Here is a 17,239-nt window from a genome sequence, read left to right on the forward strand (position 1 = left end):
AGTGTAGGCAGCCCATTATCTTCGTTTCCATTAAACTTGCTTGTGAGAGCATCGAGCCCTTTGCAATATGTGGGACCAGCATCAGCCTTGTGTGAGGAAAACCATGAAGGCCAGGGTAAAGTAGAGCTTTTCTTCATTTTACCATCAGACAGTGGCACATTTGGTTAGGGAACTATGTAATATTACAGCATTTAGGAGTGATCTTTGACAAAGGAGGCAAGTGGGTGATAGTCGGTGTAGTACAGATGCAGATTACAACAACAACAAAATAGTATTTCCTCGCACTATATCTATTTACTGGCAAAGGGTAAATGGCAAATGGACTGCATTTATATAGCACTTTTCTAGTCTAACGACCACTCAAAGCACTTCACAGTGTATGCCTCACATTCACCCATTCCCTGATGGCGGAGGCTGCCATGCAAGGTGCCAACCTGCTCATCAGGAGCAGTTAAGGGTTCAGTGTCTTGCTTAAAGGCACTTTGACGCGCTCTCCGCAGGAGCCAGGGATCGAACCAGTGACCTTTCGGTTACTAGACGACCTGCCCTACCTCCTGAGCCATGCTGCCCATATAGAATTAGTAGAAGTAGAATTAGCAGAAGAATTAACAATTAGGATCGATGAAGATAGCTAGATAAATAAAAAGAACTAAATGGAACTCGAAATCACTATTATTGTGCCATCAGCCAGACAAAGAGGTACCAGTGTAAGGGCTAATGATCCCTGTGATGGTGAAGTTTCCATAATCCACCCTGTTAGAGTGTTGAGAGATTTAAAATGTTTTTTTGGGAAGGGACAATGTACAGTAATCAACATTCAAAACAAATGTAAATGTACCTGAGTTAGCTAAGAGGCTAGTTTCCATCAGCAGTCCCTTTGCCTGATGTTGTTAGGCATCCAAGGATAATAAAATAGTACAATAAATAAATAAATAAACATACAACATACAACATAGTTAATATACAATGCAAGAACAACAAGAGCAAACAAACAAGAAAATATATACAGAATATGCAAATAATGTAGAAAAAGATCATATAGAAAATTATATATATAAAAAAGCAGACATACAACACAGCTAATGTACAATACAGTTAAACAACATGCTAAAGTTGTGTGCAAATAGCATCAATGTGGACATTGTTGGTTCTTAATAAGCCATTTCTTGATATTACTCTTAAATGAATAGAATAATAGGATAGAATAGAATAATGCCACATTAATATTTTGGGGACAGGATGGAGAGTTTCCCCCATAACCATTAGAGATTTTTGGTTTTTGCCTTTAGCTTGATAACGTTTACATATGTTAAGCTTAGCTTTCCCATTCACTAATTACGCTCTAGTATTTGTGTGATTTTTTTTCTGGTTTGCTAATATCACAGAAATAAAGGATCTTCCTTCACTAGAAAGTGTCTTTGCATTAGTTTTTTTTTATATATATATCACTTTACTGTATATGTTTTATTTGCCTGCAAAATCAATTTCCTCACATTTCACCTTGAGGTGCTCGTACCAGCTGCTGCATAGTCTCCTGGGTACACTGTAATTGCACACAACAACTTCATATTGTAAAGTACTGACACAATTCTCATTCCCTGCATATGCTGAAATTTTTATGAGCTAATCCAGTTTTACTGAACTGTGAATCATCTCCCCCACGCAGGACTACGACTTCTTGTACCAGAGCGGTGTGTGTTCCATCTTTGGCCCGGGCACCAGGATCCCACAAGCTGCAGTTGAGGTTATCGACAACATCGAGAAGAGCCTGGAAAATATCCGTCAGGCCATATGAAAACTTAGCCAAAATCCACAACAGTGATAAAGCTGCTGGACCTCTGTGTCACTGACAGAGTTGCATATGGGAAGCTGATGGTGCTGTATGTATTCTGTTTGACCAGCAGCTAAAGGCCTTCATTTCCTACTCTCAATTTGCAAAATGCGCAGCAGTAAAGGTTCTGATGAAGACTCAAGTCATTAATCTTGAGCAACACAGAGAGCACGGACTAAGACATTGCGACTGGGATTGGGATTGTTTTTGGGTTGTTTTTTTTTTCTTCAGATTTACCTTGCGAATATATGTGTACTCAGTTGGACATTTTCAACCCTGTAAACTATAAAAAACAACAGCCAGCCCAACACAAAGTTTGGTTAAATGAAAAAAAAAACGCATTCCAGGATTCAAAACGGCATAGATGAAGAGCTATTGCATCCCCCACAGGAAGCTGTCACATCGTTTTGTGTCCTTGTGATTTATTCACTCACTTTTAGGAGCACAGCCCCTATTTGGGTACCACACAATTATGGCAGAAAGCAGTGATGAGACACTCGAGTTCTCAACAACTTGGTCAGTAATATCCCACAAATATCCTGGACATTGGCCACCCACAGAAGAGTTTGAACCCTAACACTTGGCGTGTAGTATTGAGGTTGGTGTTAAAGACAACTTTCCAACAGAGTTGTAAACTGTCCCGCATTTATTACATAGATTGTGGCATTTTATTTCGTCATGTGGAGGTTTATTTAGAGATCTACGATTAAGTACAGTAAAGTATGACCACAATAAGAATTTTGTTAAGGATCAGCAGAACAGTTTGCTTGCATAACAAATAAGACGCTACACAGCAAGAAGAATACAATTGGGCTTTTGTGTAAATATAATGCTTTTTATTGAAATGACTGTACATCTTGATCTCAGTGGATCCCATCAAGAAGTGATCGAGGTTATTAAAATGGATATGAGTACACTGGAGCTAAACTCAAGACTAACTGCTCTCTACTACTTACATATATCTTAACAGCGCCTCCTTTTCAGTGGAAATCAAGAGATGATGGAAAGTGGCCTTCTCTTGTTTCGTCCTTTCACTGCTTGTTACATAGTTCTGATTCCTCTTTAGAGGTAACGTTTACCCTTCATTGAGCTCAGATTATATTTTTCTACATTATTCTGAATGTTTGATTCTCTTGCTGGAGTGAACAATAAAGCAATTAAACTTTGAAAATGTTTCTCCCTTCCCTCTACATCACGTGGACTCTTCTTTTCACTTTTGTGTCAGAAATTTGAGCAGACCCAAAATTAGTAAGGCTAAGCCAGAGAGAGAAAATCAATCATGGTTGTGTTTAAGCACAGCATTGAAAAAGCTTTCACTGTGGCAAATCAATGTTTCTAATACCTGGCATTTGACGTGCTGGATTTTAGACTCAGACCAACCATTAATCAATCTATAAATCTGCCTTTTCAAGATAAAGGTGTGGGAAATGGCATTTACAATGACTGGAAGAGAGAGATGAAAGATTTTTAGGTTATGGCTCCAGAAAGATGTGTACTTGCACAGTGAGCTGGAAATGTGGATTATGTAGTGATTTATTTATCCAGTTAGTGTCCTCGAGTAGCAGCATGCTGTCTGAATCATTACTGGAAAACACAAGGGTTCATCGGTTATCTTTAGGTGATGCAGAACAAATTTGCAAGATAAATTCTTTTGTTTTGGTTCCTTTTAAAAAAAAATCTTTTTCATCCATCAATGTAGGAAAGATCATAAATAAAACACTGATGGGAACATGACATTTTTGTCCGAGTCCTATGTACTATGAGGTTGGTGCCTAAATCTGTTGTTGAGCTGAAAATGCACACGCCAGTTCCTCCATCGGTTTCTGATAACCTTGTGAGCCATTACGGATTTAACACCACTTTTGCATTACTATGTGCCTTATAAACACTCAAGGCTGTGAAGAGGAGAGAATTGATGTGGTTTTAGAGGCGGCCATCACTCTTTGAATCCCAAGTGCTCCCTCTTTTCAAGTGGTGTTAAATCTTGTCATGTCACCTCGGGCACATGCAGGTCATTCAGAGAATGATAATGTTCACTTTTCACAATTTTCCTTAGTGCAAGAAACTGGAAAAATAACCCAGAATGTTGGTCCCGTCTTGGGTTTTTGTATTTATTTGTATTGCAACACAATTTTCCAAGTTTGGACGGGAAGCAGAGAAATTTAATGACAACCAATTAACTACAGCTTTAGAGCTGGTATTATTACATGGCTGAAACTATACGTATATATATAAAAAAAAAGAATGAATACATTTCAGGTAATAATGAATTCACTTTGATGAATAGAGGTTAGTGGAAAAGTCAGAAAAAAATGTTTTTAATGACTGTCATTGAGAAAGTCATTAAAAAGCTCATCAAAAAGTATGTTTAAATTTCCTGGTGTGTTTGTGTGTGTTGTGTAAAAAAAAAAATATATATATATATATATATATATTTATATATATATATATATAAATTGTGTTACGCTCACTCATGTCTGAGGTAGTTGGCTTGTATAGCATTAGAAATCCAAGCCACTGACTCTTACCGGAGACTCCTCCCAACCAGCAGGAAAGCTGGCATTCTTACCTACTGAGCTATCCAACTGCTGAGTGAGTACCTCAAGTAGCAGAAGACAGAGTGGGGCAGAAGAAGACGAGGTAACATGGAAGACTAAACCTCTCAATGGGATGTACCAGCCGCAGATAGAAGACGTGGCTGATATCGAGAAATCCTACCAGTGGCTAGAAAAGGCTGGATTGAAGGACAGCACAGAGGCTCTGATCATAGCAGCACAAGAACAGGCACTCAGCACCCAGGAGGCAGGAGTCTTGAGGCAGGAGTCTACCACACCAGACAAGACCCAAGATGCAGGCTGTTCAAAGACGTTCCTGAGACAGTCCAGCCCTTAGTAGCAGGGTGTAAGATGCTAGCTGAAGGGCATAACTAAGTGCCTGGGATGGTGTACAGGAACATCTGTACTGAATACAGACTGCAAGTCCCCAAGTCCAAATGAGAGACACTGCCGAAGGTGGTTGAGAATGGCAGAGCTAAGATCCTGTGGGACTTCAAGTTCCACACTGACAAGTAGATGCTGGCTAACTAACCAGACATTGTAGTGGTCGACAAGGAACAGAAGACAGCAGTAGTGATTGATGTTGCAATCCTGAGAGAGGGCAACATCAGACTGGATCAGATGTGGAAGGTGAAATCCACAGTAATCCCAGTGGTAATAGCAGCACTAGGGGCTGTGACCCTCAAACCGGGAGAGTAGCTCCAGCAGATTCGAGGAACAACATCTATTTCGGTCTCTGTCCAGAAGAGTGTGGTCCTAGGAACAGCTAAGATACTGTGCAGAACCCTCAAACTCCCAGGCCTCTGGTAGAGGACCCGAGCTTGAGGAAGACACACACCGACCAGAAAAGGGTGAGCGGGAAATTCATTTAGTAAGAGCAAGCCTTTTACTGGGTGACATGGATGCTCAACCATTAGTTCCTCTGTGTAACAGAAGAGGGTCCCGAGTCAAAAAGACTTTGTATATAGCTCACAGTTTGAATCATATCGTATACATACTATATATAGATATACGATATATAGTTATGTAGATATATAGATATGGATATATAGATATATATTTATGGTGATAGTATGTATGCTATCAATTAAAATAATGTATTTGTAGGCATTTAAAAATCTGAAATTTTTTGGTGCTAATACACACTAATGCACTACTGTAATTAATCCAACTGAAAGCTCTGAATAGCAGGAAATTGCAGGTATGGTGTTTAAAAATTTTTAAATGTCATGGGGCTAATAGACACTCATGCGATACATTATTTGATTATATTTTAGGCTCTACATTTTGGCAAATTGCAGTTACAGGTGTTTTAAAAAAAGTAAGATTGTCTACCAATAATAGACAGCCATGCAGTACATGAATTTATTAAACTGAAGACTTTAGATTGCAGGAAATTGTTGTTACAGATGTTTAAAAATGAAAACTTTATAAGGTCCAGATGGGATGCCATCACCTCTGGGGCCTTGGCTCTTCCAGCTCTTTGCTCTACCACTTCAAACATTATCAGGCAGCCATGCCAGTGCCTGGTACTCCAGTTTCTTCATATAGTCCAAAGACCTTCATGTTTGTTGAAATGGAGGCTCTAAATTACTGACAGGTGTGAATTATGTGTAACTGATTGTGTATGTAGGGTCCCTGCTTTGGTGACCGGCGACTTCTCCAGGGTGTTGCCCTGCTCTCCACTCAATGGTCTTCAGTGGATAATCAGTTTACACACAAACACACACAAACAGATGTAGCTTGGCATACACAAACACACAAAATATGCAAACAACTACACACACATATGCACATTTATTAAGGCTGGGCCTACACACACATACCGCACGTTACATACACCCCACACTATTTATTATTATTACTGCTTTTTTGTTCTGTTTTGTTGTTATTTTATTACTACTGTTACTGCAGTGTTGAGGAGACACAAAAATGTTACTCTCTTGTACTTGTATAATGAGATGTAACAAATAAAGAATCTTGAATCTTGAATCAATGCTTGCCATGTTAGCTTCCCTCACCCTTGCCAACTTGAATTTGATTGCACAGGTGTGTACCAAATTAATCGATTAAGATATTTACATCAAAGAAAATTTAAATAGTTGCTTTCACACTATTGTTTCAATAATATGCTAAAAAAACAAAAAACTTAAAGGTATGGTCATCACAGATAAAAATGTGAATTTTCTTATTTGGTGTCACTTGAGTACTTCATCATCCACCACCAATATTAGCATCCTATGAGTATATGAGCATCCTTAAAATAAAAACTTTAATAAAATGCAGCTTTTGGGGCTCTTGCATTTTCACACACAAACATTTCAACAGGTCTTCGTAGGCATGACCCTTACCCAAAGCTCATGGACATGGCCTAAATGTTAATCAACTTTGACCAAGATGTACACAAGTTGCAAAGAATTTACTTGACTACAAGCAAAATTGCGTCAAAAATGTCTTTATACATTGATAGCTGTAATAAAACTTATTCATATCACTTGTATCAATTGTGAGATAACAAATGTAGTTCTGTGCTCTGTCATTTTTATCTATCTGACATTGCAATCAGCGAGCATTTTTGGACACAGGCGATATTCTTATAGCAAAGGAGTGGTGCACTTTTCTAATACATTAGAGACAGTGTGGGGTTTAGATTCAGGGGTCTAGAGCCAGCGAGCATGGTGTCAAGTAAATACAGTGGATGTATAAGACGGGAGGAAAAAAAACAATGCCTGGAGAAATCCACTGTCAAGCTTTACTCAGCGTTTTGCATCTTTGTCATGTTTTTTTTTAGACCAAACAATGAATGAAAATACAACGATGAATAAAAATAAAATAATTTTCCTAAACTAATAAGATTTTCCTCTTTTACTTTCTGCCCTTCTTTAACTTGAGATTTTTACCCAGATTCTTATTTCATAGTGTGCACGTCAGTCTATTGATGCTCTATTAACAATTAGCTACCTGTGAATGTCTCACATTGTCTCCCATTTTTGAACGAAGTAATACATCATTAATGAGGCCCAGTTGTATCGATACATGGATCAATGTACATATTTCAAAATCTGTTAAACGTGGGGACCCCCCCCCCTAAACGTGGGGATCCCCCTTTTCGCCCCAATTATATCCGGCCAATTACCCTGTAGCATACTGATAATGATAATCATTAGTAGACCAACAGCGCTACCTAGTGGTGGTTAAGCTAGGCTCTCATATACCCCGGATGTTGACTGCTGCGCCAGTCGGAGAGTTACAATAAAGAGGACCAGACGTTGGGAATTGGTCTCCGGCTCAAATCACTGTTATGGATATATTAGCAGTATAAGACACATCCAGATAATATAGAGAATATATTACAGTGGCGATGGGGATGGGATACCTTTAATGTGAGAAGGTAATCCCAGTAGTTAATAAAAGCGGACGAAGCAACGTGACGCTACAAGCTAGCTTACAGCCAGCTAGCAAGAAAAGACTAGCTGGCCAAACCAAGCACAAGCATGGCGCATTTCATCGGCAATATTGCTGAATACAAGGAAGGTAAGGAGGACTTCGAGTCGTACCTTGAAAGATTGGAGCAATGGATGATCGTTAATGAAGTGGAGGACGGTAAAAAGGCCAATGTTTTCCTGTCTGTGATAGGCGCAGAAGCCTATGGCCTACTAAAGAACCTCTGCATACCAGAAAAACCGAGTAGCCTCACGTGTGCAGTACTGAGCGGGAAACTAGCATCCCATTATAAACCCAAGCCACTAATCATAGCTGAACGTTTTAGATTTCAGAAAAGAAACCAACTAGAAAATGAGTCAGTGTCTGATTATGTGGTTGCTTTAAAGCAACTGTCCACACATTGTGAATTCGGTCAGCATTTAAATGAAGCACTGAGAGACCGATTTGTTAGTGGTTTAAAGGTGGAGGCTATTCAGAGAAAGTTGCTCGCAGAGCACAATCTGACTTTTGCAAAAGCATGTGAGCTGGCCTTATCTATGGAAATGGCGTCAAAAAATACGCTGGAGTTTGCCAGCAAACCAAGCGAAGCTGCAACTGTGAATAAGATAGACAAGAAGAGAACAAGCAAGGGTGCGTGGAGAAGCAAGTCGTCCACCAGCGAGTGGAAAAGCAAGCAACCTACCAGTGATATCTCTAGACCACAGAGAACAGAAATGCACCAACCCTGTTACCGATGTGGAGGTAACAACCATGCAGCTCAGGTATGTAGGTATAAAACCGATACATGCCACAAGTGTTCCAAGGTAGGGCACATAGCAAGAATGTGTAAAACTAAAAATAGACAGGGACATACACAGTATGTGGCTGAAGACCACAGTCGAAGTGAGAGAGGAGATGGAAATGAGGATGAACTGTTTGGTGCGTATCTGATGAATACAGTGTACTCCACGAATACAGTTGGTAATGGAAAAAAAGGACATTAAGGTCAATATTAAGTTAGAAGGAAACCCTGTAGACATGCAGCTTGACACAGGAGCTGCCGTAACCCTGGTATCTGAGATAGTGTACAAGGAACATCTCTCACTCCTGCCACTTAAAGAAAGTAAAGTGCGTCTGTCAACCTTTTCCGGTGAGAACATTCCCTTGATGGGCCAAGTGACTGTCAATGCGAAATATGACAACGAGAGTGGAGATTTACCTCTGGTGACTGTGAAAGGTGACAGACCAGCCCTCCTTGGCGATAACTGGCTGGCCAATTTTAAAATAGACTGGGCAAGCATATTCTCAGTTACACCAGCAGGGGGCAGTGATAACACAGATGTAGAGGCAGTGTTACAGAGACACAAAGCAGTATTTGCTGAGGAGCCTGGCACTATTCGTGAATTTAAGGCAAATATCAAAGTGAAGCCAGACACAAAACCTGTCTTCAGAAAGGCAAGACCAGTGCCATACGCACTAAAAGACGCAGCTGAAAAAGAGCTAGATAGGCTGGAAAAAGCTGGTATTATCTCAAAGATAGACTATAGTCAGTGGGCTGCCCCGATAGTAGTTGTACCCAAATCAGACAAGTCAATTCGTATCTGTGGAGACTATAAAGTCACGGTCAATCAGAGTGTGGAAGAGGAGACCTATCCACTACCGAACGCCGAGGATCTCTTCGCCACACTGGCCAGGGGCACTCTCTTTAGCAAATTAGATCTCTCACATGCCTACCAACAGCTTGAGTTAGAGACGGACTCAGAGAAGTATTTAACAATAAATACCCACAAAGGACTGTATGTTTATCACAGACTTTCATATGGAGTGTCGAGTGCACCTTCTATGTTCCAGAATGTGATGGACCAGATACTACAAGGCTTAGAGCATGTGACCTGCTTCCTCGATGACATACTAGTCACAGGCAGAACAAGAGAGGAGCACCTGAGGAACCTAGATGAGGTTTTGAGCCGACTGGAGAGCTACGGGGAAGAGTGAAAAGAGCAAAATGTGACTTCATGCAGAAGAAAGTAGAGTACCTGGGGCATCTGATAGATAAAGAGGGACTTCACCCCACTGAGACAAAGGTTGCCGCCATCGTAAATGCACCCCAACCCACAAACGTCACAGAGCTACAGTCATTCCTAGGACTGTTAAACTATTATGGCCGTTTCATGAAAGATCTGTCGACTGCATTGCAGCCACTACACCAACTCCTGAAGAAGGAAGTCGAATGGAAATGGACACCAGAGTGTGCAGCAGCATTCAAGGCTGCCAAAGAACAGTTAGTGAAAAGCTCAGTAGTAGTACACTACGACACGCAGAAACCACTGAGATTAGCTTGTGACGCATCCCCTTATGGGATAGGTGCGGTAATGTCGCACATAATGGAAAATGGGGACGAGAAACCAATCGCCTTTGCGTCACGTACGTTGACAGAGGCAGAGAGTAAATATAGTCAGATAGAGAAGGAGGCATTGGCCATAATATTTGGCGTGACCAAATTTCATAAATATCTCTATGGCCGCAAATTCCGTTTAATAACTGACCACAAACCCCTCCTTGCCATCTTAGGACCCAAGTCAGAAATCCCTACACTAGCCGCTTTGCGTATGCAGAGATGGGCACTGAGGCTTATGGCTTATGACTACAGTATAGAGTACAGAACGTCAGCGGACAATGCAAATGCGGATGCGTTATCTAGACTGCCGGGGAAAGAAAAGGACAATACAGCGGAGGAGAACAGCATCTTTTATTTCTCATTAGTAGATGAGCTACCCGTGCAGGCTACAGAGATTGCACAGAGCACTCTCAAGGACCCAGTCCTATGCAAGGTACTGGAACTGACCCGGTCTGGATGGCCGAGTTACATCAACGATGACACACTGAAACCGTACTTCAACCGAAGGAATGAACTGTCTGTGGAACAAGGATGCATTCTGTGGGAAATTCGAATTATCATCCCACCAGCACACAGAGAACGACTACTGTACGACCTACACCAAGGGCACCCCGGAGGGTGCAGGATGAAAAGTTTGGCGAGGGGCTATTTATGGTGGCCTCAGTTGGACAGTGATATCGAACATGCAGTGCAGCAATGTGATGCTTGTCAGAGTGTGAGGAAACTACCAGCAGTAGCACCACTACACTGCTGGCAGTGGCCTACGAGAGTGTGGCAGAGGCTACATATTGACTTTGCAGAGAAGGATCAGCAACACTTCCTAGTGTTAGTAGACAGTCATTCAAAATGGCTTGAGGTGATCCCCATGGCAACAACTACCGCCGCCAAAACGATCGAAGTGCTGCGGAGCATCTTTTCGCCCTACGGTCTTCCTGAGGAGATCGTCTCGGACAACGGTCCACAATTCACCTCGCTGGAGTACAAAACATTCCTGAAAAGCAACGGCATTAAGCACACCTTGGTTCCAGCTTACCATCCTGCTTCTAATGGTGCCGCAGAGAGAACAGTCCAGACGGTGAAAGCTTCACTTCTGAAACAGCTGCTCGATGAGAAGAAACAAAACGTCACTATTACAGTGAAACACAGGCTCGCCAACTTCCTGTTGTCATACAGGACCACACCACACAGCGTTACAGGTGGCACACCAGCAGAACTGTTCCTCAAACGTCAGCCTAGGACCAGGTTCAGCCTGCTGAAGCCAGACCTCGCTCGAGTGGTGGGGGCCAAACAACAAAAGCAGAAGGACTATCATGACCAATCCGCCTCGAAGCTGAGACATCTGTCAGAGGGGGACTCAGTACTGATCCGAAACTTCCGTGGAGGAAAGGAGAGGTGGACGAAAGGGACAGTGGAAAAGAGACTCGAACCAGTCACCTACCTGGTGTGGAATGGAGTGAACCGACATTCAGTCCACATTGACCATCTGCTGTTCGACTGACCCTCCAGTCCTCCTAAGGCATTTCAGTTTCAGGATGACCAGATGGGCATCAGCAACACCTACCCTGCAGTTGCGGATTTGGGGGGGAATGGCACACCTGGAGCCGTAGGTGCTAGCCCGTACTCACCTGAAGATACACCCGTTCCAAGGATGCAGGCTCCAGAGAAGCTTGCAACACCCTTACGAGGTTCGGTGGGCAAGGCCGTGTCACCTCCTCACCGAGCATCCACTGCCCCTGAGGTGGTTGAGCGCCGGTACCCTCAGAGAGAGAGGGCACCTCCAAAACGACTGTCTCTGTAAGATCAGCCGAGTTCCTGAATAAAAGAGTTCCTGAGAGACTAAATTGTTCAACTCCTGTTCAGAAAAAATGTGAAAAAGAGTTCCTGAGACTGATATGTAAATGGGCAAATGTGGGTCGAAGTGGGTTGTGTAACCAGTAATGACCAAGTAAAAGATGTTGAAAGTAATTTGCCATATCAGCATGTTTTAGAGTGATAATATTTTATTAGGGGAACTTCATAGTTTACGGGGGAGGAGTGTAGTATACTGATAATGATAATCATTAGTAGACCAACAGCGCTACCTAGTGGTGGTTAAGCTAGGCTCTCATATACCCCGGATGTTGACTGCTGCGCCAGTCGGAGAGTTACAATAAAGAGGACCAGACGTTGGGAATTGGTCTCCGGCTCAAATCACTGTTATGGATATATTAGCAGTATAAGATACATCCAGATAGAGAATATATTACATACCCCACTCTTCCGAGCCGTCCCGGTCGCTGCTCCACCCCCTCTGCCGATCAGGGCAGGGCTGCAGTCAGACTACACATGCGTCCTCCAATACATGTGGAGTCGCCAGCCGCTTCTTTTCACCTGACAATGAGGAGTTTCGCCAGGGGGACGTAGTGCGTGGGAGGATCACGCCAGCCCCACCCCCAGTCCCCCCCCCCTTGAACAGGCGCCCCCACCGACTAAAAGAGGCGCCAGTGCAGCGACCAGGACACATATCCACATCGTGCTTCCCACCCGCAGACACGGCTGTGTTTGTAGGGAGGCCTGACCAAGCCGGAGGTAACACGGGGATTCGAACCGCCAATGTTAAACAAGTATGTGTGATGGTGAAGGCTTAAAACGGATTATAATGACTCGCAGTTGCACATTGAGCATCTTGAATCCCATAGTTAAATTCATATTTTGATCCTTCAGGTGTGGAAGGCTTGCCACTGTTGTTACTGTGTTCAGTCTGTGTTTGGGTTAAACCTTGACCTATGATTTTTGGACATGAAAAAAAAACCGTTTCAAGTTTATTGATAATAGGTAATTGGTTGATGTATGATTGAAATATTGAGCTGCAAATATAAGGGACAATAATTTTCCATCGCTATTTCGCGGTCATTATGTCGTCATTCAAAAGCTCATGTAATAACTTGCCAGAATAGCGACACCCTGGTCAGAATTCGCTACTGCAGTCTTACAATACGGTCGCAGTTGTGATTGATTACGTGTGATTAGACAACAAACAAGCGTACACGGTGAATCAACAACACAAACAAGCGGAATATTTGTATCCTTTATCAACTACGTTATCAAGAGATGAAACTTTAAATTACCAGGTAAATTAACATTAGCACCCACCAGGCCTCTGGCGTCAACAAAGGGTAACAGGATGTTACGTAAAACGCGTAACTTCCCGTGCAACGCTAATATTTCCCGCCGGTGTACTTGGCGGGACATCAGTGATTCGAACAGGCAACACCGAAGGGTCTCCGGTTAAACTGAAGGTATCATTCTTATCTAAAACAGTGTGATTTCTACATTAATAACAAAAGTTAATATTTTTCCATAACAAAGGCTATCACATGGAACTTCAAGTCACAATATTGTAATTGTCACAGTGTACAATAAAACAAATTGTCACCGGCCACAAGACTTAACATTAACAAAAACTCACAATTCTGAAAATTTATCTGGATTAGCAAAATGTAATGACTGAGATTGCACTGTTAAGAAAGAAAACACTTCTTGGAAAGCAAATTCTTGAGGTAACGTTTTTCAGGCTTGCAGGATTCAATCTGTATGAAAAAATAACAATGGCATTTTATTATTATTATTATTCATGATCAATGACTGAATATGCTCTTCTTAATGATACTTTCTTCACCACAGCCATGTGCACGTGAAATGCAGACATTCTCTACATCTGCTTAAACCAATTCAGGCTCTTTGAGACTGGAGGGGGGAAATGTCCTGGACAGTCTGTCAGTCCATTACAGGGCACACAGACAGATTTTCCGTCACATTCACACCCATATACAATTAAATGTACATACCGGTGTTTCGAATGTTTGAGCCTATTTACTACAAATAGCATATACTTTACATTACTGACCATTTTCCAAATCATACCATTGTGACCATCATGTTTTTGACTACTGGATGCAATTGTCTAACCTTCACGAGAGCCACTGGGTTCTATTCATCCTATATGCTGTGAAAATCAACTAGCAAAGACTTCAAACCTGCTTGAAATCGGTAATCCATATTGCAGGACAATGCAGATGAAAGTACAGTTTGTTGTGAAAAGACATGCAAGTGGTCTGTGAATGTTCTCATTCATCCAGGTCATAGTTATCCAAAGGAATTGAATCAAGTGCAACTGGACTTACATATATAACCAAGTCCAGTTGCACTTGATTCAATTCCTATGGATGACATGCAAGTGGTTTGTTTCAGTGCGTTCAGACATCTGAGATTTCAGAGTCGACCTCCAAACAGCAGACTCTCTTGCAAGAGGCTACCAAATCCACATCCATTTCACAATGTTGCATTATTTTTTATATTTTGGATTTGATTTTGTGACGACTTAACTTATGATCAGAATGTAGTTCAGCAATCGACTCTTAAAATCCGACCGTCCGGGTAGCGTGGCGGTCCATTCTGTTGCCTACCAACACGGGAATCGCTGGTTCGAATCCCCGTGTTCCCTCCGGCTTTGTCGGGCGTCCCTACAGATACAATTGGCCGTGTCTGCGAGTGGAGAGCCGGACGTGGGTATGTGTCCTCGTCGCTGCACTGGCGCCTCCTTTGGTCGGTCGGGGTTACCTATCTCAGGGGTTCCCAAATTTTTCCATGCCAAGGCCCCCCAAATAGCATTAGCTTCTGGCCGCCCCCCCCCCTTTTGCAAGATATCTGTAACGGGGGCAGTCCTATGCTGTTCTATGCTGGTCAGCCTGCTGCACGCCCGTCACTCTCATCATTAGCTCTGCGTTGTGTTCTATTTTGGGTGGGGCCCCAGGTGTTGTGGGGGGCCCTCAGTCTCTCATCATCATCATCATCATGATCAAAGAAGGAGGGGGGACACACAGGACTCTATTTGGCCCACCTTGCCATTTATTTTGGTTTCAAACCCTTCGACAAACGTCCAGTCCTCCAGCTGGAGCGGTGTTTCTTACGGACGTGGGGGTCGAAGCTCAACCACTGCCCGGACTTCACTCGTGTGCGTTAGAAGGAGAAACCGTCCACGGGACTCCGATGTAAGAAAGGATAAACAAGTATTTTATCCCACAGCTTGCAGTATCTTCTTACAGGGATACTCAAGGTTACGTTCTCCTCAACCAGCAAAACTGTGCTACGGTAAGAAACATGCGTGACTCGGCTCGATCGCTGCTTGAGACTCCTCCCACAAAACAAAAAATGGCCTCTCCCGCGTTCCCTCTTCCGTGTACCCACAAGACCTCTCTCTTAAAGCGACAGTACAAGTATATGACGGTCGTTATAAAACATACATAAAAGTAAATAATGACATAAAATAAAATGTAGTGAACACAAATAACAGCACACAGACAGGATTTGGTGATATTTCATACTCAAACAAAATAAAATAAAAACATTAATTTTAACCTGGTTACATATCTTTAAAAACCCATTGACAATACTACGGCAAATGTTAAAAAGAAGAAAAAAAACCTCCTGAATATATTTCCTTAATTTTGTTAATGCAATAATAATGACATTTATATTTCAAATTTTAATCCTTCCATTATATTGAATATTTCTGTTTTCCATTGTAAGCATTTTTTGTTATAAAATATATTTGATCATAATATACATAATAATTCAATTTATTTTTCAATTTTTTTTTGCATTTTCTCTCATCTTCCCTCCAATTTGCTGAGGCCCCCTTGGCGGCCCCTGGCGGCACGGGGCCGCGGCCCCTACTTTGAAAACCACTCAAGCAAGTCTCAAGTTGATTTTCAAACTGCACTGAAATGAATAGAAACCAGGCTCTGGCGGAGATTGGAAAAACGCATTCAAAAATCTAAAACACGAAGGCATACTTTAGAAAATGGGAGTAACTTAAAGTATACACCACGTGTAGTTAATGGGCTACAACGTGCAAAAACACCGGTATGTCCCTTTAAGAGTCTCCAGGTCACCTGATATTAAATTCTCTGGACGTGTGGGAAGAACTCATACAAATCCACTATACATACAACTTCATACAGAAACTATACCAGAAGAGACACTGCCTTCGTAAAGAACAGACGACAAAACAACAAACAGCAGATTTAGGCAAAGACATGTCCATAAAATGGTTTTATATTTTCTGGACCCAATATTGTTTGTACCCAAGTGGCACGAAAATCCCCCTGTTGTATATGAGTAACCGGGATATACCATACATAACAATTACATTTCTAAAACCAGACCTGAGATACATCTTAGTGTCACATCTCTGAGCCCACAAGAAAGAAGCAGTGAACGGCTGTAAAGGATATTTACATGGTTACATTGCTCATCCTAAAAGGCACACACACATTTGTCACGGAATTCGTAAGAGCCGCCTTCTTAACGAGTACCTGTTAAAATCTACCAACACAAATGACGTCAGTGAACAGGGGGAATTACTCGGCGCTGGAGCTGAGAAACTTCCAACGTTTCAACTATGCAAACATTTCAGCTGTCACTCACATTGTGGTACCGAAGTCTTACGTGGATTGAGTAGATACGTCACACTGTTCTCTTTCAGCCAATTATAGGAATACGAGTTATTCTTTTCCAAAAAAAATGGCTGCAGAAGATGGTTTTGTGTCACAAAACAATTAAAGATATACTTTAAACAGCAAGCACACATAACAAGTACAATGTTAAATATAAAGTGTCTACTTCCTCCTACATGTAATACTGAATTTGTGTTGTTTTGAGAATTTGTTAATTGAGTTTGTTGTATAGGTTTATTGTTCATTTCATTTTCTTATTATTCTTGTTTTGTTTTTACCTGTTTTTTTCATTTGTCTTTTTACATGTTCGAAATAAAAATATATCAAATAATTGGGTAGACATCTGCGACGCCAAAGTCATGGAGCTATGCTTACGTCTTAGCATAGCACGCTCTCGTGCTCCAACGGGTTTCCGCGCGCACTTCCTCTCAATTATCCTCTCTTGTGTCAGCTGGCTAGTGGCTAACAACTTGATTAATTGATGATTTTGTAAACTGGCTAATTCTGTGCAGCACAGCTTCTTTAGTGATGAACT

At 41.8% G+C, this 17,239-nt stretch overlaps 1 protein-coding gene across 1 annotated transcript in view; it reads left to right on the forward strand.

Annotated features, from left to right (window-relative positions):
* The window catches only part of mmut (methylmalonyl CoA mutase), a 42,621-nt gene extending 39,524 nt beyond the window's left edge, over nt 1-3,097 (forward strand). The window contains exon 13 of the mRNA XM_056294720.1: nt 1,667-3,097. Coding sequence (XP_056150695.1) covers nt 1,667-1,795 — 129 coding nt within the window. The 3' untranslated portion in view covers nt 1,796-3,097. The remainder of the gene's footprint in view (nt 1-1,666) is intronic.
* The last annotated feature ends 14,142 nt before the right edge of the window (nt 3,098-17,239 follow it).

Source organism: Lampris incognitus, chromosome 15 (genome assembly GCF_029633865.1).
Source record: "Lampris incognitus isolate fLamInc1 chromosome 15, fLamInc1.hap2, whole genome shotgun sequence".
Classification (NCBI taxonomy): domain Eukaryota; kingdom Metazoa; phylum Chordata; class Actinopteri; order Lampriformes; family Lampridae; genus Lampris; species Lampris incognitus.